The 26404-nt window shown below is 38.5% G+C and overlaps 1 protein-coding gene across 1 annotated transcript in view; it reads right to left on the reverse strand.

Annotated features, from left to right (window-relative positions):
* ARHGEF38 (Rho guanine nucleotide exchange factor 38) overlaps positions 1-26404 on the reverse strand; it is a 125906-nt gene that overhangs the window by 62346 nt on the left and 37156 nt on the right. The window contains exon 3 of the mRNA XM_044913089.1: positions 6341-6464. Coding sequence (XP_044769024.1) covers positions 6341-6464 — 124 coding nt within the window. The remainder of the gene's footprint in view (positions 1-6340; positions 6465-26404) is intronic.

Below are 26404 nucleotides of genomic sequence, written 5' to 3' on the forward strand. Positions count from 1 at the left end.
TATGACTCCAACTGGTTCTTTTACAAATATGGTCTTACTGTTTTAGTTTCCTTTATCTATTCTTCTATCATCTTCCTCAAAGCTGCAACTTATGATTGGTAAATTAAAAAATTGTGAACACATTCAACTGAGTTTCTCTGTAAAACCATAGTATTTTTATTTTGAAGTAATTTTATACTTAACAGAAAATTGCAAAACTAGTTCTGGTAGTTTTCAGATATCCTTCACTCCGCTTAACATCTTGTTAACCACAGTACAATTGTCAGTAAAGGAATTGAAGTGTGCTTTTGTACTATTAACTAAACTAAACACCATATTTGAATTTCAACACTACATTCTTTTACTGTTCTAGAATCTATCCAGGCTTCCACTCGCATTTTTTTGTTACTCTGACTTAGTCTTCCGTGGTCTTAAAACGCTGAGGCTCCTCAGTATTACCTTACCTTTAATGACCTTGACATTTTGGAAGAGTATCGACCCATTATTTTGTCAAGTGTCCCTCATTTGAGTTTGCTCATGTCTAATGTTTTCTCATGATTGGACATGATCACACATATTTTGGGCAAAAGTACTACAGAGATGGTTCTATGTCCTCCTCACTTGTATCACAGGTTTATGATGGGAATGTGTGTTACTCCTTGGTACTGTTGACCTTGATCATTTGGTTAAGGTGGTCTCTGCTTGGTTCCTCACTGAAAAGTTACTGTCTTTGCCTTAACTTAAGGTTAATAGTTAGGAGATACTTTGAAACTATGAAATTTCTCCCCAAACTTTCACCCCCTAAATCAAGCACTGATCAGTGGATTTGGCTGCAACAATTATAACTGCAGTGTTTGTCTAATGGTGGTTTTCGATTCTCCTCTTTCCTTCTATATTTATTCATTGAAATCTACTATACGGAAGACTTTTCCTTTCTCCTCACTTATTTATATCAGTATGAACTCAATATTTTATTCTAAAATCTATGTATGTATGTAGATTAAAATCTCACATGCATATGTATGTATATTAAAATCTAGCATTATGTATGTTGCTGCTCAAATATGTAAACCATAATATTTTTAATTAGGAAAATACTCTTATATAAGCACAGAGGCACCTGATATGCTCAAAGAAAATTCTGCTAAATGGAAAATATTAAAATTCTGATTATATATCTCTCTATATTGAAATATGTAAATATTTGAGCTGAAATATTTTCACAAGTACTAGCTTTTAGCCTCCATTTGGATTCTTTTCTTTATTTTTACAAAATAAGCTCACCAAAGAAGTTGTTTCTATTTATGATTTTTAAATATTTTTCCAAATGTAGATATTGTAAAATCTGGTACAGGATATAATTTTATCCTATTTAATAGGAACTCTATCAAAATGTCTTTCTGTAAGTCAAGTTTTCCAAAATGGAATTAAAGAATTTTAAAATTAAATCTTCTACACCATATAAACTCATTTTTTAAAGCTAACTCCTTGTTTTACTAGTGATAAATTTCAGTGTCTTCCTATTTGCAATTTTGTTTTCAGTAATTACAATTGTAAAGATTAAAAAGCTGAAGTAGTTTTTTTCCCCTTTCTTTGTTGAATACTTTAAGTAAAGACTTCTAATTAATTTTGAACAAAATGCCAATTTCTAAAAGTTGATTACTGACCAGGAGCAAACAAAGAATGTGTTACCATCATGCATAAGATTGTTTATGTCTGGGTGCCTGGGTGGCTCAGTCGGTTAAGCATCTGCCTTCAGCTCAGGTCATGATCCCAGGTTCTTGGGATCCAGTCCCACATGGGGCTCCCTGCTAAGCAGTGAGTCTGCTTCTCCCTTTCCCTTTGCCCCTCCCCCTGCTCATACTCGCTCTCTCTCAAATAAATAAAATCTTTAAAAAAATTAATATCAGCTTTATCCTCCAGGTATTGTATATAGTTTACTCTAACTTTGTATATATAAAGCTGTGTGAATTTTGACTACAGTTACCATTTTGACTAATAGAATATCACAGCTTTAGTACATAATCACCACAATCAATCTCAAGTAAATTTTTGTTCCATAGATTTCTTACTTTAGTAAAAATATTATTTTACTGAGATGCTATGCTCCCCCAAAATATGTACTCATATTATCATTTGCATTCACAAGCTTAATTTTTAAAAGTAACAGTAGCATTCGCAATAAGGTCAGAAAATTCGCCTTTGACACAATAAACTTCCAAAAGGTTTGCATCTGTTCTGTGAATTGGTTAAACTTTTTTTCTTTTCTTTTTTTTTTTAAGATTTATTCATTCATTTATTTTAGAGAGAGAGAGAGAGAGCAAGGCAGAGGGAGAGGAAGAGAGAAACTTTAACAGGTTCCTCACTGAGCGTGGAGCCTGATGCAGGTTGGATCCCAAGACCCGGAGATCATGACCTGAGCCGAAACCAACAGTCAGATGCTGAACCAACTGCACCACCCAGGTGCCCCTGGTTAAACCTTTTTTAATCATTATCAGAATTAATTAATTTTTAAATTTAATTTATCTGCTCACACTGTTATAAAACTGTCACAATTTAACTGTTTGTAAGCTCTTCTGCTATTTGTGCCAACTCATTAATAACCACTGCTTTACATCTCTTACAGGCCCAAGGAAACTCAGAATTGAAAATGAGAGAAATTAACTTAGGCTAACTATCCTTTGACCTAATGAAGCCATGCTGCATAAAGTGCTCAATGTTACACACCTCTGCAGCTGCAAGTGTGAAACCTCATGCACCCACGTGCATGGATTTCAACAAGTGGGTAGAAGGTTGAGAAGAAGGTTCCAGGTGGAGCGAGCAGCATGAACAGAAGCATGGTCCACAAATGCCAAATGCCAAGGTTTGAAAATAATGGGCACAATCTTCTTAAAGCAATGACTAACTTTTGAGGTAGATATTGCTGCTTCTTCAGCAGACTTCTTCTCTTCTGATTGTCTTACAGTCAGTGATAGCATTAAGAACCCCATGGTGGATAGCAAGTATTCTGTGTGTTATATGTTCATCATCAACTTTCTTGAGCAACAGAAAATCAATACTTAATTTTTATTAAACATGCATAGATGAAACACTTGCTTCTGAAAGGGTTTATTGCAAAACCAAGTAAGATAACCAGATCATTAAAAAGTTATGGATTTGTATCATAAGATGAATTACCAAACTATTGTAGCAACAGCATCCAGATACTCTGTAGCAGGACAGCAAAGCCTCTACTTGTCACAGGAATTTCACTTACATCTAATCTTTAATTCCCTAATTGTCCCGCTAAAACCCACTGATTAATAGCCTGGTGGCTTCTTGCCTCTCATGGGTCATGGCAAGGGCCACCCATCATGGGCCATGACACACCAGCTGCTACACCCAGTGGACAGCAGAATCTGTAGCATCAGAAATATCTCCCACCACCACCGGAACAGGAAGCCGTTAGCTTCACGTCCAAATGTCATCTTTTTATCAGCCAGTGTTATGCATGCTGTACTTCAAAAGGTTGGGAAATGAGAGATGGGCTGTCTTTCAGAGTTTAGCATGTGTTATGGTGAGAACTCTGTCAAATACACCTGCCTCTTATATTCTATTAGGAGAGATGGATTAGAAATTGGAGTACAATGTAGAGGTCTCACCAAATCTCTTGTAGTGCAGTGATTAATCATGATCCTCCTTAAAAAGGAGAAATTGCAGACAAATGCTAAACTGGACTGAATGCTAGACTAGGCTAAAACCAGGTTGTTGTAGATAAATTAGGATACTTGTCTCCTTAAACCTGGAATTGTCTTTGACTTTAGCACAGGCAACCAACCCCTAAATCTTGTTTATGCTTTATTCAACATTTCTCTTGAATCTGAGCCCCCTTTTTTAGTCTCACTGTATCTACCTTAGCCTAGCTAGATGCTTGTTACCACATGACTGCATTATTTATAACAACCTATTTACTAGTCTAGTACTCATTTTCTCCTTCCATACATTCTCTTCATACTTACCATTATTTTCTTTCTCCAGAAACTTGTATGTCTCATCACACCCTTGCTGAAAAATCTTTTAATGGCTCCTCAGTACCTGCAGAGTAAATTCCAAATTTGATTCCGAGTATAGTCTGTCTCTATTCTACACTTACAGATTCATTTCTTTTTCTTTTTAAAGATTTATTTAGAGAGAGAGTGTGCTCATGTGTGAGAGTGGGGGGGAGGGGCAGAGGGAGAGAATCTTCAAGCAGACTCTCCACTGAGCATGGAGCCATGTGGGGCCTGATCTCACAATCCAAGAGATCATGTCCTGAGCTGAAAACAAGAGCCAGAGGCTTAACCGACTAAGCCACCCAGGCGCCCCTACAGATTCATTTCTGATTCACTCCTGCTTGGCTTGATCTCTCATCATTTCCTAAACATGCTTGGCATTTGGCATTTGCTATCCATGCTTTTGTTCATGCTGTTGCTTTCACTTAATCTTTCAGACCTGGACCCTACTTATTGAAATCTGGACTGTAACTGTAAGCCCAAGTAACATCTTCAAGGATCCTTCTGTGATTTCCCCATCTAGAAATATTCTTTTTTATCCTCTGAAGTTCCGCAGCAGTATAGAAAATAGTCTGATGGTGTATTACACAAATACCTTCAATTCAAGGAGCTTTTCAATGGCAAACTTTTGAAGGACGGAGATGATCTCTTTCATCTTTTGATACCCAACAATGCCACACAGTACCTTTATACATGCTGCTACTTAATAATTATTCATTGAGTGAATTAATACATGAATGGCCAACGAACCCACACTAAAGTAATAATGAATAGAGTCCTTCGTTTAGAAAATATATTTGCAGCTTATTAGAAACTACATTAGCTCCGGCTGCCATAACAAAATGCCATAGACTGGGGGGAGGAAGGGCTTAAACAACAGACATTGATTTCTCACAGTTCTGGAGGCTGAGAAGTCCAAGATTAAGGTGCCACCTGCCTCAGGTTCTAGTGAGAATCTCCTTCCCGGTTTGCAGATAGCTGCCCTCTTGCTGTGTCCTCACATGGTGAGGAGGGAGAGAGGGAGTTCTGGTCTCTCTTCCTTTCCTTACACTAATCCCATCATGGGGACCACCCCCTCACTGCCTCATGACTTCATCTAAACCAAAATTACCTCCCAAAACTTCCCCTCCAAATACCGTTACACTGATGGTTAGGGTGTCAACGTATGAATTTTAGGGGAACACAAACTTTCAGTACATGATAGCGACTTTCAGTCAAAGTAATGATTAAATTTAAACCTGTTTGTGGGAGAATCTTTTTGAGTGAGCTGACCTCTCGGTCTGTAAAACGCTACAAATAGGTTGATTCACCTTTGCATAATATCAGCCTTGCTTATTAAACTTTGGGTCTTCCATAAATATTAAACAAAGTCAATTTCATTGTTAAAACCCCGATTTTCACTAACTAAGCTACAGTGAATAAAGATATAAGGTGTGTGTGTTTGTGTCTCTGTATATGTCTCAAAGAAAGGATCCACATCAAACTGATAACAGTGGTTACTTATCAGGAAGAGAGTGGCATTGTTTTATTCTTGTACTCCTGATTTGTTTTAATATTCTTGTAGGGAACATACATTGCATGTTATACCTGAAATAGAAAAATAACAAAAAAAAAAATTTAAAGAAGTCTTAGCCTCCATGGCACTATGTATCTCCAATGCGGTTACTGCCTTCAGAAAGCTCACAATGCAGTAGTATTCCCTTTGAAACGCCCAAGAAATGGAAGGGATAAAAATTTGGCTCAATGCTTTCTCAAAGATATCTTTGTATTTTTTTCCAAAATCTTACCAGAGTAAGAAAATAATCTGTGACCGTGAGTAAAAATATATTTGGAAAGCAAATAATATAGGAAAAAAAGGAAAAGCACGGGAAAAGTAGAACCTGCGTGTTTTATAAATTATCAAAACCCTTCATGCAAAAAATTTTACAATCCCAAAGTCAATGGATTCATAGGTGTAAGATCTGAAAAATACTGTGACTGAAATCAGTAAAGCTATTAAAGTATTTAAATATTTAATTCTTTAAAGACTGAGTAAGTGTTAGCCATAAAACAAAATGAGAGAACATCTGTAAGGCAAAGAGGTTGAAAGATTGAAAATTAAAAAGCAAATGGTGTGTTTAGTGTTACTGTGGGACTTGAGCAAATGGATAGAAACCCACTTGAAGACAAATACAGAGTTTGTGTAATTACAATGAGCCTGAAGAAGGGTTTAGCATTTATACATCTCCTGGGAAGCTTGGTGAGTCAGAAACATAAACCCAAAGCAAAGGGAGGTTATTAAAATATTATTTCCTGTTGTAGTGTAGAACTTGAGAAGAGAATAAACATACCGATTACTTGCATGGCTGGTTCCACGTCTGTTGTGGCCTCTTCCAACAATGACAGCAGCTTGGCTGATATCTGATGCACGGATTCAATGTTGCTAAACAAGCTATCCATGTCCAGCCGATCAATCTGAAGAAACACAAACAGGGAACACCAGCTGATGGAGAGAGACACACTGTATTTAGGATGTTTTCTCCTGCTAAACAGTAAGAATTTTGTATGCCAGCCCATGCTGCTTCCATCGACTGTTCCTGTAAACATTCTTATTTGGGATTTCTAGACTAAATGTGCAGTTTTTCATGCAAAAAAAAGGGGGGGGGTAAGGATGTTGCTTCTGTTCCCTCTGCCTTTTTCTTGATTTTGACCAAGTTTTAATGAGTCAAACATACATATACATATTCCTATAAAACTAGAGTGTGAAGAAGATTTAAGCCACGTAATCAGTATTTTTATTAACTGCCATCTATGATAGTATGTACTAGCACGTACGAATTTAGAACACTTTAACGCTTACACAGCAGAAGTCAGACCTTACTCTAGGCAAGTAACTATTTTCAAAGCTGTTTTAGAACCACAGATGTTCTAAAAGTGATGACAAGTAGATGTGCTGAGTTGCTTCCTGCTTTTTTTCTTAAAAGAAACGTGAATGGAAATTTCACCAAACATGTTCTACTAATTAAAGATTCATCATATTTTATAACTTCATGCACACCCTCAAAAACCAGTATAATCATTCCTCGGTCTTAGAGCTGGTGCTTATAATATTTTATTTATTCACTCATCTCTCCTTCATTAAATATTTCCTGGAGGCCTTCTATGTATCAGGAATTATAATAGAAACCAAACTCTGTTTTAGACATTGGAAGATTAGTAGAGGGATGGCCAACCATCCTAAGCTATCTAAGTAGAATTTGGTGAGATATGTGCCCTGATTTTGCTGGATCTTCCTCTAAATCTTTCTCTGGAGTTTAAGTCTGATCTCCTTTCATAATCAAATAGTGTCTAGTTGGCTCATGTACAGATCGGTCCAGACTCCACTGGGCTACCACAGGGAATAGGATTAGGTGCCTTTCTCCATGGTTTACTGTATGTGGGGTCATAGGTGGATAATCACGTCCTTAATACTCAAGTCATGGAAGAGCTTCACAGGTGCAAAGCAGAGTTGCCGGTTCCAAACCAGGTCAGCATTTTAGGAGTGAGAGGGACAGGGAGTTCAGCTAAGGATCAAAAAAGAGGCCAAGAAACGAAAGGGAATTGGGAACAAGGGATATAGGGGAAGAGGCAGATGGAGGAATTCTGGAGATGAAAGTCAATAGTGTAGCTTCTTCCTCATCCGTCTCTCCTCATTTCGTCTCCGTCTTTCTCCCTCCATCTTTCCTCATCCGTCTCTCAGCATCCGTCTCTTTGGGTGTGCTAAGTCTGTGGTGAGGGGAGGGGAGGGGAGGGAGGAGGCAGGTTGCTCATCTTTTTATCCCATCCTTTTTTGACGTTGACTCATCTGTTGTGCCCTGTACCAGACAGAGATATTATTTTGTTAAGGATATTCTGTTATTAAACATGAGCATTTGTTTCACATTCCACCTTGTTTCAAATTTGGTGACTATGTCAATTATTTCTTATGTAATATGATCTAGCTATCCACATTCCTTCCATCGTGGGAAATTCCTCACCTTCCTATCATCAGTCTTGTCCTCAAGAAAACTCCCAGCCCCAGCCTCATTTGAATCAAATACCACGTGATTCTATGTAGTGGGTTTATTTCAATATTTTAAGTATTATTTAATTTTATATTTAAAATTTTAAATTTAAAAAACTTTTTATGTCTTCTAAAATAATCTATATCTCCATACTGTATTATTACATTACAATCATTATTAGCTCACTAAATGTTCCTTTAAGTAGTCATTTTAATTGGATAGGGCACATATGACTCTTTTGTCTGAAATCTATAGATACTCAAGACTTTCAATTTCTATTTTACAAAATGTATTTAATATTATACAAAATACCTAAAGGGCAGACAACAGTTGCATGACTTTTTTTGTTAAATGATAATTTTAAATAGCTAAGGATGTGTCACATATTTCTGGGTACCACTGATTTAACACATTATTTATTCTAAGGAATGGCTTTATGCATTGAGTATTAATTAAGTAGCAATGGGATAATTTTTGCATAGTGCAAAATATGTTTTCCAAAAATTGAATGTGAATCAGATTTTGGGGAGAGGAGCAGAGGGAGAGTTTTTTTTTTTTTTTAAGATTTTATTTATTTATTTGAGAGAGAGAGAGAGCGAGCAGAGGGAGGGAGAGAAGCAGGCTCCCTGCTGATCAGGGAGCCCAATGCGGGGCTTGATCCCAGGACCCTCTGATCATGACCTGAGCCAAAGGCAGAGGCTTAAATGACCGAGCCATTCAGGCACCCAGAGAGAGAGAGAGTCTTAAGCAGACTCCATGCTCAGCACCCAGAGAGAGAGAGTCTTAAGAGACTTGGGGCTTGATCTCACGACCCTGAGATCACAACCTGAGCTGAAACCAAGAGTTGGATGCTCAACCGACTGAGCCACCCAGGTGGCTCCAGATTGGTTCACTTTAGATGTACCAGTTGAATTTTTCTTAAAATCATATTTTGAAATGAATCCTTCTAACATAAAAAATTTCATCCCGATTTGCTTGCTTTATATGATAAAAGCAGATGTAATTGAAACAGTATACCTTATTATTATTTCATTTTATTGTGAAAACTTTATTCTGAGAAGTTTAAATGCTTCATATTTATTATTTCATATAGCATTGCAGCTTCTCTGTAAGATATGAATAAGTTTTGGGGCGCCTGGTTGGCTCAGTTGGTTAAACGACTGCCTTCGGCTCAGGTCATGATCCTGGAGTCCGGGGATCGAGTCCCACATCAGGCTCCTTGCTCATCAGGGAGTCTGCTTCTCCCTCTGACCCTCCCCCCTCTCCTGTGCTCTCTCTCTCTCTCTCATTCTCTCTCTTTCAAATAAATAAATAAAGTCTTAAAAAAATATATGAATAAGTTTGAAGATAGGAAAGTTCACCTGAAGAGAGGTGCCATGCTCAAAATTACTAAGTCAGGACAGAGTTGGACCTGGAAATTGACCTTTTAATCCTACACTTTAGTCCATTACCAGCAAATACTGACAGAATATTTTGCCATCTCTGGATTTTTTGTCTTGTTCCTGAGTTTTCACTAAGTTATCACTTCTACAATTTATTTCGCAAGGCCAGAATCCTGCATATCTTTCTAATTTAGATTTTAAATTCATTTTGCAAGGATTTAATTCTATATTCTATCTATAATCTTAGCTCGATGTAGCAAATACTAAGTAATAAAAATGTAGCATTTAATTTCATTTCTTTTTGAAGGACAGAAAGGATTAAAACATCAATTGGCCTGTATCATCATGGGCCCATGGGGATTCTGTGAATCATAAATTCACATCCAGTCACTGCTTTGCCAGGAACAAACAAATGTCTGATCCAAATAGGCTTTTAAAATTGATAGATGACTTTATAATTATTGATATAAATTCAAAGAAGCATTTATATACATTTATTAATCATTTACTAGAAACAGGCAATGCTCTAAAAGCTTAAGCTGAGTTATATTTTAAAGGGATTAAAAATTTATTTTTTAGAAAAAAAGATTTAGTCTAAGTATACATTATCCTAAGCAAAGTCAATGCATAATAATTCAAATGTACAAAACAGAAAAATTAAAGGTTAGTGTTTCTGGTGGCAACTTAATTCTTTGCTTTACAAACATATTCATCACAAGATATACTTCAAATGGCAAGTTCTCATTACACTTAAATAATGCTGAGTTTAGAGTTGTGTGCATGCAAACTCCCCAGGTATAAATATCTAAGTAAAGGAAAACATACCTATAACATTTCATCAATTCAGAGACTATAATCACTGGGGGTAGAATTACTTTATACCCCACAAGTGCCTTATACCCACTGTGTTCAAAACACTCCTTGCATTTTCCTGCATTCATATCCTAGCCTGAGCTCTTCCTTTTGCTCACAAATGCTTTGCCCTCATAATACTTTGCAACATTCTACCTGTCTGAAATGAAGATGGTAATGATAGTGTTTGTCCAGTAGTTTTGACCATCTCTCTGTTCTTTCTGTTGTTTTTTTGGGGGAAGCGATAGCTCCCCAACTCTAACTGATCTGGTGGAATTGTCAGTCATGATGTCCTGCCCCATATATCATTCCCTACAAGGTGGGCATGTGACCTAGCTGGCCACAGGGATTGGCTCAGGATGGGCAGGTTCCCAAGCAAAGCCAATGAGAATCTTCCCTGATTTTTTTTTTTAAGTTCCAACTTTTTTTTAATTAATTTTTTGATGTAGTGTTCCATGAGTCATTGTTTGCGTATAACACCCAGTGATCCATTCAATATGTACCCTCTTTAATACCCATCAAAAGGCTAACCCATCCCCCCCACCCCCCTCCCCTCTAGAACCCTCAGTTTGTTTCTCGGAGTCCACAGTCTCTTATGGTTTGTCTCCCTCTCCGATTTCCAACAACAAAAAATGAAATCTTCCCTGATTTTTAATGAATGGTTGTTAGGAAATAGAAGGGCCTGGATTATTAGCCTTAAGTATATAAGTTTCTATCTTTAGCAGTCCTCTTTGTGGAGAGTTTGACTGTGATCAAGTCAACAGAGTGAGGGAAGGCTAAACTTGGATCTCCCTTGCAATAAGCAAGACATCCTTATTATAGAAGATAATAAATTGCCTTTTTATTTAAGCTAGTTTGAATTTTATTTGTTACCTATAACTAATAGGGGACTAATACACTTTTCTTTATTTCTAGCCCCAAATCTCACTTCCTTTTAAGAAAACGTTTCTGCTCTCTTGCTTAAAATTAACCTCTCCCTCTCCTTTGCTTCCATGACTCTTGGTTTGTATGACACAATGCTGATATTGAAGCCCACCATACATATCAGGGATATTTATTAATTTATCTGTCTCTATGTCAAAACTGTGAGCTCCTCCAGGACATTTGTTTTCATGAGTTATTTGAATACCCCACTGTATCTAGTATACTACTGGGCCCATGCCTAGTTACCCAATAGAAGTTTGACCATTTAAATGGAATCTAATCACTACAATTTAAATGATGTATTTACTCTGTGGGAGCCATCAATAAATGTTCCTCATAATCACTCTACTGGGCTCTGAATAACAAGTGCAGTATAAAACAATCAAAAGTGGTGTGAAGAAGAAAAATCAAAATCACCTAATTTGGTTGTTAAAAATATCACATTAAGTGGATCTTTTATAACTTTCTACTTAATTTTATCTACAAAGACAAACTATTGTACTCAGTTTGACTATTAGTATACCTGGAAAACTTGCTGACAGAGGGCAAATTTCCCCTTAGTTTACACTTGGGAAATGCTTCTTTGTTTTTTGTTTAATGAGCCCTGGGACACTCAGCCTAAAACCCAGTCACGGGGAAGAATAACTAAACAGTCTTAGGTGTCATTCAGACCTCCAACCACGGACACCTTTGAAAGTGAACATTGAAAAGAAGTCTAGGAACAAACTCTTTTTTTTTAAAAAAGATTTTATTTATTTATTTGAGAGAGAGAGAATGAGAGAGAGCACATGAGAAGGGGGAGGGTCAGAGGGAGAAGCAGACTCCCTGCCGAGCAGGGAGCCCGATGTGGGACTCGATCCAGGGACTCCAGGATCATGACCTGAGCCGAAGGCAGTCACTTAACCAACTGAGCCACCCAGGCGCCCTAGGAACAAACCCTTAAAAAAAAAAAAAACCACTATTATCATAAAAGTAGTTCATGTTCATTATAGAAAAAGATGGGCAGATAAGTAAAACAAAGACAACACAAATACCTAGAATTCTACTACACAGCAATAACCACTGATATTCTGAGGTATGTCCTGCCAAATTGTTTTTCTCTCTCTGAATGTGTGCATCTGTACGAAAGATTTATATACTTAAAATAATGTTTTAAAATTTGTCTTTTTTTTAGGGGCTCCTGGGTGGCTCAATCTGTTAAGCATCTGCCTTTGGCTCAGGTCATGATCCCAGGATCCTGGGATTGAGCCAGGGTTGGGTTTCCTGCTCAACGGGGAGCCTGTTTCTCCCTCCCTTTGCCCCTCCCCCTGCTCCTGCTTTCTCAGAGCTCTCTCTCAACTAAATAAAAATAAAAGCTTTAAAAATAAATTAAATACAACATGATACAATACATTAACAAAAGAAAGAACAAGAATCATATGATCCTCTCAATAGATGCAGAAAAAGCTTTTGACAAAGTACAGCATCCTTTCTTGATCAAAACTCTTCAGAGTATAGGCATAGAGGGTACATACCTCAATATCATAAAAGCCATCTATGAAAAACCTACAGCGAATATCATTCTCAATGGGGAAAAACTGAGAGCTTTCTGCCTAAGGTCAGGAACACGGCAGGGATGTCCACTATCACCACTGCTATTCAACATAGTATTGGAAGTCCTAGCCACAGCAATCAGACAACAAAAAGAAATAAAAGGCATCCAAATCGGCAAAGAAGAAGTCAAACTCTCACTCTTTGCAGATGATATGATACTTTATGTGGAAAACCCCAAAGACTCCACCCCAAAACTGCTAGAACTCATACAGGAATTCAGTAAAGTGGCAGGATATAAAATCAATGCACAGAAGTCAGTGGCATTCCTATACACCAACAAGACAGAAGAAAGAGAAATTAAGGAGTCGATCCCATTTACAATTGCACCCAAAACCATAAGATACCTAGGCATAAATCTAACCAAAGAGGCAAAGGATCTGTACTCAGAAAACTATAAAATACTCATGAAAGAAATTGAGGAAGGCACAAAGAAATGGAAAAACGTTCCATGCTCATGGATTGGAAGAACAAATATTGTGAAACTGTCAATGCTACCTAGAGCAATCTACACTTTCAATGCAATCCCCACCAAAATACCATCCACTTTTTTCAAAGAAATGGAACAAATCATCCTAAAATTTGTATGGAACCAGAAAAGACCCCGCATAGCCAGAGGAATGTTGAAGAAGAAAAGCAAAGCTGGCGGCATCACAATTCCGGACTTCCAGCTCTATTACAAAGCTGTCATCATCAAGACAGTATGGTACTGGCACAAAAACAGACACATAGATCAATGGAACAGAATAGAGAGCCCAGAAATGGACCCTCAGCTCTATGGTCAACTCATCTTTGACAAAGCAGGAAAGAACGTCCAATGGAAAAAAGACAGTCTCTTCAACAAATGGTGTTGGGAAAATTGGATAGCCACATGCAGAAGAATGAAACTGGACCATTTCCTTACACCACACACAAAAATAGACTCCAAATGGTTGAAAGACCTCAATGTGAGACAGGAGTCCATCAAAATCCTAAAGGAGAACACAGGCAGCAACCTCTTTGATCTCAGCCAAAGCAACTTCTTCCTAGAAACATCACCAAAGTCAAGGGAAGCAAGGGCAAAAATGAACTATTGGGACTTCATCAAGATGAAAAGCTTTTGCAAAGCAAAGGAAACAGTCAACAAAACCAAAAGACAACCGACAGAATGGGAGAAGATATTTGCAAATGACATATCAGATAAAGGGCTAGTATCCAAAATCTATAAAGAACTCATCAAACTCAACACCCAAAGAACAAAGAATCCAATCAAGAAATGGGCAGAAGACATGAACAGATATTTCTGCAAAGAAGACATCCAAATGGCCAACAGACACATGAAAAAGTGCTCAATATCGCTCAGCATCAGGGAAATCCAAATCAAAACCTCAATGAGATACCACCTCACACCAGTCAGAATGGCTAAAATTAACAAGTCAGGAAACGACAGATGTTGGCGGGGATGCGGAGAAAGGGGAATCCTCCTACACTGTTGGTGAGAATGCAAGCTGGTGCAGCCACTCTGGAAAACAGTATGGAGGTTCCTCAAACAGTTGAAAATAGAGCTACCATATGATCCAGCAATTGCACTACTGGGTATTTACCCCAAAGATACAAAAGTAGGGATCCGAAAGGGTACGCGCACCCTGATGTTTATAGCAGCAATGTCCACAATAGCCAAACTGTGGAAAGAGCCAAGATGTCCATCGACAGATGAATGGATAAAGAAGAAGTGGTATATATATAATGGAATATTATGCAGCCTTCAAAAGGAATGAGATCTTGACATTTGCAACGACGTGGATGGAACTGGAGGGTATTATGCTGAGTGAAATAAGTCAAACAGAAAAAGACATGTATCATATGACCTCACTGATATGAGGAATTCTTAATCTCAGTAAACAAACTGAGGGTTGCTGGAGTGGGGAGTGGGGTGGGAGGGATGGGGTGACTGGGTGCTAGACACTGGGGGGGGTATGTGCTCTGGTAAGCGCTGTGAATTGTGCAAGACTGTTGAATCACAGATCTGTACCTCTGAAACAAATAATGCAATATATGTTAAGAAAAAAAAAAAAGAAGAAGAAGAAGGTAGCAGGAGGGGAAGAATGAAGGGGGGGAAATCGGAGGGGGAGACGAACCATGAGAGACGATGGACTCTGAAAAACAAACTGAGGGTTCTAGAGGGGAGGGGGGTGGGAGGATGGGTTAGCCTGGTGATGGGTATTGGAGGGCAAATTCTGCATGGAGCACTGGGTGTTATGCACAAACAATGAATCATGGAACACTACATCTAAAACTAATGATGTAATGTATGGGGATTAACATAAGAAAAAAAATAAAAAATAAAAAAATTAATTAATTAATTAAATAAAATAAAATAAAATTTGCCTTTTTAAAACTTAGTATAACAGGAACATCTTTTTATGCCATTAATCTTCCTTAATTGCATCATTTTTAATGTCAACATTATGTAGAGATACTTTAGTTTATTTAACCAGTCACTAAATCTTTGAAATCTAAATAGAATGTCATTTTCACTCTTATAAGCAGCTCTCCTGGCTAAAACCTGATTTACACACATGATTATTTCCATATGCTAAATTTCATAAGTATAACTATGGAGCTAAAGTTATTAATATTTCTTAAGGATTTTAACAAGTCTTGGCAAATATTAGCAGCAACTACAAACATTGTTTTTCTTCTAATAACCAATGGATTAAAAGCCCTCAATTGGATATAACTGTCCTGACCTCAATTTAGAAATATATTTTTAGGCCTCTAATTTGATGATCAAAATTACACAACTTTAAAGTTATACACACACAATAATTGTAGAAGAGAGAAGACAATAAATAGCATTGACTTTGCAGCTTATGGTGACTGCTATCCATCAAATGGTTCTCTGGAAATTGTTTTTGGAAAAGACTTCAGTGTTTCTGTTTGATGTGAGTTGGCAGTAAATCTAGGTTCAAGATAGTGTCCAATATTGGGCCCTTAACTAGAATTCATACTGAGGAAATCCACCTTGAACATCATCTGGTTCAGTCTTACAGAACTCTGGTCCCATCCACCCCTTCTAGAAGGCATTTCCATGCACAGCATTATGGGGAGACCTAGGTGTGTTCCCTAGATTAGTTTGCCCCATTAATAATCTTGGATCCTATAAACCAAATGATATTAAGACTGTAACTGTAAAAAGTAAGAGGAGAATGGAGGAAAGCTGAAAATGGGTAAAAACCTATAAGAAGTGGAAACCCAATGCGGACATTCTGAGAGGAAAGAACCAGGTCTTGTTTTATTTTTTTAGTGAGGCAATTGAGAAGGAAAGGCTTGTGAGACAGAAATTGCAGCAAGTGGAAAAGAGGATGTTGGCAGAAGGCCCGGGCAACCACAGGCCTAGGATAATTATCTAATTACTAGGGTATTTACTCAGACGGTTGGCTTCTAGATTACAAAGCTTTTCAGGGTAAACTAGCCATTATTTCATCAGGTTTCTCAAAACTACTGATTTGTATGTATGAGATCTCCTGCTGTGAAACTAGATTCTAAACTGGCTAATTGAGTCAAACCACAAATTGAATCAATATCACGGCTAGACAACAAGTCTTTTAACTAATCTTCCAGCTAAATGCCCACCTTACCCCATAACTACCCGGAAACATTCCAGGCCAGAAGACGGAATGTGGACAGACCTCTATCAGAGATGTCAATCCCTTCACAAAAGTAGGTTGGGATTCTGGGATGGACATCTCACTTGGCTTGTGCAAGAAGAAAAGCAGAGCCAACAGAGGTGAGTGAAGGCCAGGCTAGAGACTGTGGTCCCATTTAAGAAATTCCCGAGGCCTCTGAGAAAGGAAGTGGATTGAGAAGTTCCTTCCAAACTTTGTGTTGACCATTAATAGAAAAGTCAATTGTTTCTATTGATATCCTTGGATAAAAGCATATAGTTGATCAAGGGTCCCTGCCTTTGTTTCTCTTATTTGCCTTGGGGCAAAGAGAAGAAATTACTTGAGGTTGGCTGTGGTCTTCAGGTTTGCTCTTCTTTCCTACTTAGAATTTTATATGAAATGCTCAGATGACAAATAGTACTGCTAGGAATAGCCCTTCTGAGCTGAAAATCCAGTAAATCTTACGACCTTTAGAAATTCTAAAAAGAAAGTATGGAATAAACACTTAAGTTATATTGTCAAAACACAAAGGGCAGGTGTTTGGGAACTCCATGTAGTAACTGAACCACCAAATTCCAGACTCCAAACCCCAGAGTCATGACAAGTTCACTCCTGTGTCACCTGGACCTCAGATATCAATGGTTTCACCCCACTACTTCCAGCATTCTGTGAGCCCTTTTTGTGTGTGTGACTCCATAAAACTCCATAAAACTCTATCACATCCCACTTAGTGCTTCTGAAAAAGCTTCTATACTCATCTTTATTCCTGGTTCCCCAAATCAGCTTGCCTGATTCTTTCAGTGTTTCATAAACATAAGTTTAATGAGGTTTACAACACAATGATGAACTCCCCTCCTTGAAAACATTCAGTTCCTCCCAGCTGCCTACAGAAAAGACCCCAAATTCCTCAGCCTGACAGTTCTGTCTGGCCAAGATCTACCTTGTCTCATTCCATTTATTTTTATTTTAAAAGAACCATCTGCTCCAATCAAAAGGCATGGCTTGTCCTCACACTTGTCACATGCTAGCTCACTTATAACTTGTGGCCTTCAACTTTTGAGCTCTTGAACTGCTCTCCTGACCATGCCTTTGCCTAACCAATGTTTATTTGATATAGATTCTATCCCTTCTCCAGGACTTCCTAGACCATTCACGCAGCCTAAAGTCATTCATAGCCAATCGATAAGCTATTATTTCTGCTCATGTCTCAGACACTGTATTAGGTCTTGGGGATACAGCTGTGAGCAAATGAGACAAAAATCCATGCCTCATAAAGGAGACAAGTAAATGAGATAAATAAGTAAAATATATGGTATATAAATAGGGTTAAATGCTATAGGGATAAAATCAAGCAGAGATAGGGAATTTGGGAGAAGCTACAGCACTGGGAATGCCTCACCCAAATCCCCTTGGTCCTAAATGTTCCTATATACACTGAAGCACTTCCTGCTGCTACTATCTTTGATTCTCTACCTAAAGCCTTTCTCTGACCACAGATTCCTGCTCTGTCTATACACAGGGAAGTCCAGGGTGTCAGGAATGAACACTCTCAGGAGCATTCCTCAAACAATGTCTAACAGGAATTGGTGGATCGATACCCTTCACATGTCACAATGCTGAGGTTCTGTAGAGCGTGTGCCCTAGAGACCCCAATGGGATATGAGCCCCATTGGGTTTCAGAAGCAATCTGTTCCTGAATATACCTATATTGTCTTTTTTTTCTTTTCTGTTTCATGTCCTTATTCCTTTACTGCTATTCCAGGAGACCACCTCTCAAATAAATGACTTGCTCTAAAATGCTTTTTATCTGGATCTGCTTCTGAGAGAACCTAGTATAAGACAGAGTGAGGTGGTCAAGGAACGTTTTACTGAGTGAAGGCATGACGGAGGTGAAGGAGCAAGCCATGAGATTTTCTAGGGGAAGGACATTCAAGGCAAAGAAAACAGAAAGAGCAAAGGGCTTGAAACAACACTGTTCCTGGCTTATTCACTGAACACAGAGATGGCCAGAATGTAGAAAGAGGCAAGGTCAGAGGGAATGAGGAATCAGCTTATGTAGGACCTCATAGGTCATCATAAGAATATTAGGTTTAATTAGAATGAGATGAGAAGCCATTGGAAGGTTTTGAGTAGAAAAGGGACATGATCTGACTGATATTTTTAGAAGAATCACACTGGTTGCTTGATTGAGACAAGGATGGAAAAAAGAGAGATGGGTCATGAGGAAGGTGTAATAATCTAGGTGGTTACTGATGGGTTCCTGAATCAGAGTGGAAGTAATGGAGGAGGTGAGAAGTGGTCTAATTCTGAATAAATTTTGAAGGCAGAGCTGATAGAATTTGCTGGTAGATCCAATATAGGGTTTAAGAGAAAGAAAAGTCAAGGATGACACCAGGGATTTTTGCCCAAGCATCTGGAAGAACAGAGCTGCCATCTACTAAGGTGAGAAAGACTATAAAGAGAGCAAATTTTAAAGGGAAATTTGGGAGCTCAGCTTTGGACTAATGTTAAATTGGAGATGCCTTGTAGATGATCACATAGAAATTTGACTGGAGAGTTGGATATAAGCAAAGTAAACTTTCAGGGAAAATGTCTAGGCTGGAGATAAACATTTGTCAACCATTAGCATGTAGATGGGATTGAAAGGCATGAAACCGGATCAGATCCTCAACAGAGTGAATGTAAACAAAAGAGAGAAGAGGGCCACAGGCTGAGCCTTGATCTACTTCAGTGTTTAGAGAAATTGGAGTAGTACAGGGAGACCAGGTGCACGTGGAGTCTTAGAAGGCAGAAAAAGAAAATTGTTCTATGAAATGCTGTTAAGAGGTCAGGAAAGTGAGTGCCTCCGTCTGCTAATGTCTAAAGCAATTGTTTGCTGCATAACTAATTAGCAGAACTAATCATGAACCACCTTCTGTTGTGATCATTTCTAGCATCGTCTTGAAACATATCTTTAATTGTTATTTGGCTTTTTATGTGTCATTTTCTTGACCAGGTTATAAACTCTTCTAGGGCAGGACCATGACAAATTTCCTTGATTCCCATGCAGAACTCAGCAGAGGGCATTGTATGCAATAGACACTTGACAAACATTTAATCTTTTAATTAGCATATTCAACTAGAATATCACATTCTCCATGAAATATGGCCTAGTTAATCTGTCTGAAAGTGATCTGTCCCTTCTGTGAACTCCAATAGCACTCATTGTTTGCATTTATCAATTATTGCTTTGCATTACACATTATCTTTTCATAGCTGTGGGTCTTGTCATCTCTAACTAGGGATCCTTAGTCTTTGATGGCAAAGATGAGTTTCACATGTCTTTATATATTCCAAGTGGCCTAAAATTAATTAATTAATTAACTCATGTAATCATCAACCTTGTCTGTGTCCAAAGTGCCTTAAATAAGTGGTTATTAATAAATACTTATTTCCCCGGGCGCCTGGGTGGCTCAGTTGGTTGAGCGACTGCCTTCGGCTCAGGTCATGATCCTGGAGTCCCGGGATCGAGTCCCACATTGGGCTCCCTGCTCAGCAGGGGGTCTGCTTCTCCCTCTGACCCTCTTCCCTCTTGTGCTGTCTCTCATTCTCTCTCTCAAATAAATAAAATCTTTAAATACTTATTTCCCCAATATGTGCTTTCTTTCTGACCCACCACTATTTAGTCTTTGGAGTCCAAGATTTACGGTCCTGTACTGATTTGCACAGCCATGTTGATCTATGTCTGAGTAAAGGTGCCCCACCATCTCTGGCATTTCATTCGAGAGGTTTATAGCATCAATATAATAATTACAGCCACTAAAATTTTGTTGCCTATTTTCACAAATAAAAACAAATTAAAATAGTGGTTTATGCAACTCAGTTCTGAGAAGTGAGGTGATGAGCACAAGATCATGTTATCCAGGCTGAAGGGATGACTTTCCTTGATATTAAAACAGATCTGTGTATCACATCTCTCTCTCTCTCTCTCTCTCTTTTTTTTTTCAATTCTGGACGTTCCAACCCCTGCACTGAACTGGAAAATGCTCTCATTTATCTCCTCACTTGGCCCAGCAACTTTTGATCTGGAATATAAATTATAAAAATTAGAGAAAATTGAAGTTGCCCTAAAATGGAGCTTATGAGGTGCTTATAGATGTAACAACACAGTGGAGAGCTTCCATCATAAAACTGTAATACAAGGATTAAAAAAAAATCCCTCATTTTTTGAGCCGAGGTTTTCTGAACTAGCAAAGATAAGAGATTTCCTACCCATAAAAAGAATTTGCACATGCTAGAATATTGATATATCAGTTCCATACCCAACTAAATCTGAATCCAATCTGACAGCAAGCTATATGCCTTCCACGATGACAAAACAGAAAAGTCCCTCCCAAGGAAGATGAGAAAGTGAACAGTGATGATTGTGTGAGTAACTTGAAAAAGAGGCAAGTTACATATTATATACTAATGCAGTCACTTTGTGGATGACAGCACCATTTACTTGTGGGATTTTTATTTTTAAATTTAACATTGCATAACTATAATCTTCTCCAGCACATAAGAACTGCCCTTATTTAAAAAAAAATCTTTTTAAAAAAAAGATTTTATTTATTTGACAGAGAGAGACACAGCAAGAGAGGGAATACAAGCAGGGGGAGTGGGAGAGGGAGAAGCAGGCTTCCTGCCGAGTAGGGAGCCTGATGTGGGGCTCGATCCCAGGACCCTGGGATCATGACCTGAGCCGAAGGCAGACGCTTAACGACTGAGCCACCCAGGCGCCCCCCCCCCCTTTTTAAAGATTTTATTTAAAAAAAGTTTTTTTAAGGTAAGCTCTACACCCAATATAGGGCTTAAACTCACAACCCTGAGACCAAGAGTTGCATGTTTACCTACTGAGACAGCCAGGTGCCCCAAGAACTACCCTTACTAATAAATGTTTTAAAAAGTAAAAAAACGTAATCAATATTTGTTCTGACTTTTCTAATATGACTTCAAGTATCTGACCTTATAATAGAGGAACAATGGCCCAGATTAGTAATAAATATTAGAGTTTTACAAAGAGGTGAAAATTAAGTCTTCGATTAAAAAAAACATAAAAGTGTGGCCATATAAGTCGTGGGATTCTTCATTGTGATGTGATCTTAGTAAACATGAAAATCAGTATTTTTAATTGATTGAAGAATATGTGTATTGATATTTAAAGCAGACTTCCAGGGCGCCTGGGTGGCTCAGTTGGTTAAGCGACTGCCTTCGGCTCAGGTCATGATCCTGGAGTCCCTGGATCGAGTCCCGCATCGGGCTCCCTGCTCGGCAGGGAGTCTGCTTCTCCCTCTCCCACTCCCCCTGCTTGTGTTCCCTCTCTCGCTGTGTCTTTCTCTGTCAAATAAATAAATAAAAAAATAAAATCTTAAAAAAAAAATAAAAAAAAAAAAAAAAATAGTTTAAAGCAGACTTCCAGCGAGTATAATATTTTATTTAAAAAAATTTTTTTTAAGATTTTTATTTTTATTTAAGAGAGAGAGAGTGAGAGAGAGCATGAGAGGAGAGAGGGTCAGAGGGAGAAGCAGACTCCCCGCTGAGCAGGGAGCCCGATGTGGGACTCGATCCCGGGACTCCAGGATCATGACCTGAGCTGAAGGCAGTCGCTTAACCAACTGAGCCACCCAGGCGCCCTTATTTAAAAAATAAGGTTTGTTTTCATATTATCAGCCTAGCTTTGATCTCTGCACTCTGAAGTCTGTGAAGTCCTGTGACTGAGGAGTTTGACCACAGGAACTGCTAGACTATAGGGGAGAAGAGACTAGATTGAGTAGGATGTGGAAGTGAGAGAGAGATTTAGTTGGCTTTTCCTTACATTTGTTTTGTAATCTAGAAGGACTTCTGGTATTCCAAGCATAGCATAAGAAAGAGCCAAGACACATGGGAAATTACTATTATTTCTTAAAGATTCTATTTATTTATTTTAGAATGAGAGAGAGTGTGCATGCATGAGCAGGAGGAGGGGCAGTTGGGGAGGGACAGAGGGGGAGAAAGAGGGAGAGAGAATCTCCAGAGGACTCTGTGCTGAGCCTGGAGCCTGACATGGGGCTCAATCTCATGATCCTGAGATCAAGACCTGAGCTGAAACCAAGAGTCAATGCTCAACTGACTGAGCCACCCAGGTGCCCCAATACACAGGGAATTATTATATGCTATAGAGTTTCTTCTACACAACCTAATGGGTATTATTACACTAAGAATGTAGTCTCTATCTTTCTGAAACCACAATAAAAAGAGAATTAATTGAAAAGTTTGACAGAAATCAAGGTAAGAGTCAGAGGAAAAGATTTTGTTCTTACATATATAATTTTACACATTTATTTAAAAGGATCATGTGGTTAAAGAGAGAAAGGAAGAGAGAGGAAGAAAATAAGAACATTATATTTTTAATTAAACTTTTAATTTTTAAATATAATTATAGATTCACACGCTTTAAAAAAATAATACAGAGGGGTCCTGTGTCCCCTCTGCCCAGTTTCCCCAGTTATAATATCTTGCAAAAGTACAGTACATGTGCATTGGATTTTGATGTGATATGGTAGAACATACTATGAATGGAGTATGGTGACTATCTGCATAAATGAGACATGTCTATGAGCAATTAACATCTTGAGTCCACTTAGTGCAGGGCAATTTTTATGGAGGAAACAATTTTAGAAAGTAGTTGACTTTAAGAAATTTATGGTCAGTGTGCCAAGGTGAAATATTTTTGAGGCCCAGAATACAATCTGAAAATTTTGGAAGTTACCAGATACATGAAGAGTAGCTAGGTGATTATAAGAGGCCAGAATTAACCTAATACTAAAACCAGACAATGATATTACAGGAAAAGAAAACTGTGGACAAAATCTCTCATGAATATAGATACAAAAATCCTCCACAAAATATTAACAAAGTGAATCCAACAATGTATATAAAGAATTATACATCATGATTGAGTGGGATTTATTCCAGATATACAAGGCTGGTTCAACATTCAAAAATCATGGGGACGCTGGTCACACGGTGAGGCAGCCAGAGGGTAGACACTACTGAGGTAGAACCCAGCTTTGAGCTGTCAAGACAGATACCAGGGACGTCCAACTAGAAACCTCAAAAGAGAGGGCAGGAGACGGAAGGCTAGGTGATTTCCAGAACAAGTGCTGAAGCTACAGCCCCCTTCATATAGAACAACAATGGGTTCACTCCGGTGAGGAGGGCACCCTTAAAATAACAGCAAACTCCAAAGGGATATAAAAATCATTTACCAAACTAAAAATGTAGTGATGATAGCTTCAATTCATAGGACATAAATTGGGCCATGGCCATCTTTTTGTTGTATATAGATTTTCGTGGTATTACAATATTCAAACAGTATTTTCATTATTATAATGCACTTATGCCCCCTCCTCCCAGTCTCCTTTCTGCGATGATTTTATCTACATTGTGCTCTGTGGGCTTGGCAAACCCTCCTCTTACATGAGCTTCTATAACAGGGCTGATCCCATAGTTTAAACTATAGCAACTTCACTCGGGTGGGAGGCACAGCAGGAAGCTGAATGCCCTGGGTTCTGTGATCCCTTCCCTTCCCTACCCCTTTGGGAGGGATTTGTCCTCTCCAATTCCCTGTCTTTTATGATTCCCTATTTTAGGACTTGCCTCCCCCTCTTTGGATCCTGAGAGAGAAGGACGGTAGCGTGTTAGTACAGCGTGATACGTCGCGTATGTCATACAGAACAATTGCTGGACATAGTGTCGTCCCTGCCGTCATGACCCTGAACACCCCACGGTTAACCTGGACCTGCGTGATGACACTGGCGGCGCCATTTTCCAACTGGGGGCTCGGCATCCAGAGAGAGCATTGATATTGTTTTCCTCAAATGTATGGTCTCCCAATAAATAAAAGAAAACATTTTCCACTTAAATTTTTTTTTTAAAGATTTTATTTATTTATTTGACAGAGACAGAGACAGCGAGAGCAGGAACACAAGCAGGGGGAGTGGGAGAGGGAGAAGCAGACTCCCCGCTGAGCAGGGAGCCCGATGTGGGACTCGATCCCGGGACTCCGGGATCATGATCTGAGCCGAAGGCAGTCGCTTAACCAACTGAGCCACCCAGGCGCCCTCCACTTAAACTAATATTTGTTTTCTGTGGTTAAAATAAAACATGTTGGGGCGCCTGGGTGGCTCAGTTGGTTAAGCGACTGCCTTCGGCTCAGGTCATGATCCCGGAGTCCCGGGATCGAGTCCCACATCGGGCTCCCTGCTCAGCGGGGAGTCTGCTTCTCCCTCTGACCCTCCCCCATCTCATGCTCTCTGTCTCTCATTCTCTCTCGCAAATAAATAAAATCTTAAAAAAAAAAACAAAACATGTCAACATATTTTTCAGGGAGACGAGACTCCATAATGGCATATAGGGTATGATTCCAATTTCACAAAGTATTTGGGTATGTCTGTATGGCGCGAGCCAAGCTACTCATGCTGTTTGACAAAGTCCAAGTATGGGGGACGATCCTGAAAACAGGAGACTCCACAGCGGGCTCCTGCTATTCTCTTTCATTTTGTTTATGGCAATCTTTATAATTGTGGGAATATTTCTGGGGTTTCATGATAAAGTGACTACTCATCTTAGTTACGCCTATCTAAGCAATCATAATGAAACTAATTCCACGAAGAATTAGTTTCTATAGAACAAAATAACAAGACGGTCACGCTCTGTCTGGCACCTTTCTCTTTGCGTATTGTTTTTTAGTTTTAGCGAAAGCCAATAAGCGGAAATCAATAAAGGTCATGTTAATCATTACAAAGGAAAAATGAAAGAAGGCTATGTCTGCAATCCAGAAAATGATCTAAGATTTGGAAAAACAAAAATATCCTAACATATAAATAAAGTTCCTCCGAGGCTATCAGGAGGAGATGCTTGCAACCTGACGCTGTGTCTGTGTCTCCTCATTCGCCGACGCCGTCCTTTCCTACGAGAGACCCACCCCGGCTGGAGCTGGACTCCGGCATCTGTATATGCTTAGTCAATAAACAAAAATATTTACAATACTTACTTCTAAGTGTAGAGCTATGGGTGATTATTTTCTTCTATATATTCTGTATAATAAAAATTCTTTTCAAAATTACTGCTATAAAAAAATTACTGCAATATAAGGTACACAAATTTGAACAGAAAATCCCAATTGAACTCTTTTTTTTTTAAATATTTATTTATTTATTTATTTATTTGACAGAGAGAGACACAGCGAGAGAGGAAACACAAGCAGGGGGAGTGGGAGAGGGAGAAGCAGGCTTCCCGTGGAGCAGGGAGCCGGATGTGGGACTCGATCCCAGGACCCCGGGATCATGACCTGAGCTGAAGGCAGACGCTTAATGACTGAACCACCCAGGCGCCCCCCAATTGAACTCTTATCAACACAAAATTATAGATTATTTTTGCCCTTCTTTCTGAAAACACAAAATTTCATAATTCACAAATCAGATAATATGAACAATAAATAAATAGAATATAATATAAATAAAAATCTACTAAACGTACATTCAAACATACACACTTATAAATGCAATACCCTTGGAAGGGTAAAAAGAAGCTAGTAATGGTCTTCTAGAGAAGGAAATTGAATAACTATAAGACACTATTGTGTCCTTGAGATTTTTGGTATATTTGTATTATGTAAATTTTTAAAATTCAAGAAATAAAAACAAAGAAAAATAAAAACACGTATTTAGATTCCTCCAACTACTCTTTTCAAACATTTTTTGGTCCCTTCCTTACACAAAAAGCTCTTTTCCATTGTTAGATTAGTTTGCTCCGGCTTTGATTTATTTTGACTTACTGCCAAAAATGTACAATCTCTCCTATTGCTGTGTTTGGATAATAAATAACTAGAACCTGTTTTCCCACTAAATGTTTCAACACCGAATGTTGTCGATAATTTTTGCCTTCTTTGCAAAACCTCTCACAATGCTGCAATT

This window comes from Neomonachus schauinslandi, chromosome 2, assembly GCF_002201575.2.
Source record: "Neomonachus schauinslandi chromosome 2, ASM220157v2, whole genome shotgun sequence".
Lineage (NCBI taxonomy): Eukaryota > Metazoa > Chordata > Mammalia > Carnivora > Phocidae > Neomonachus > Neomonachus schauinslandi.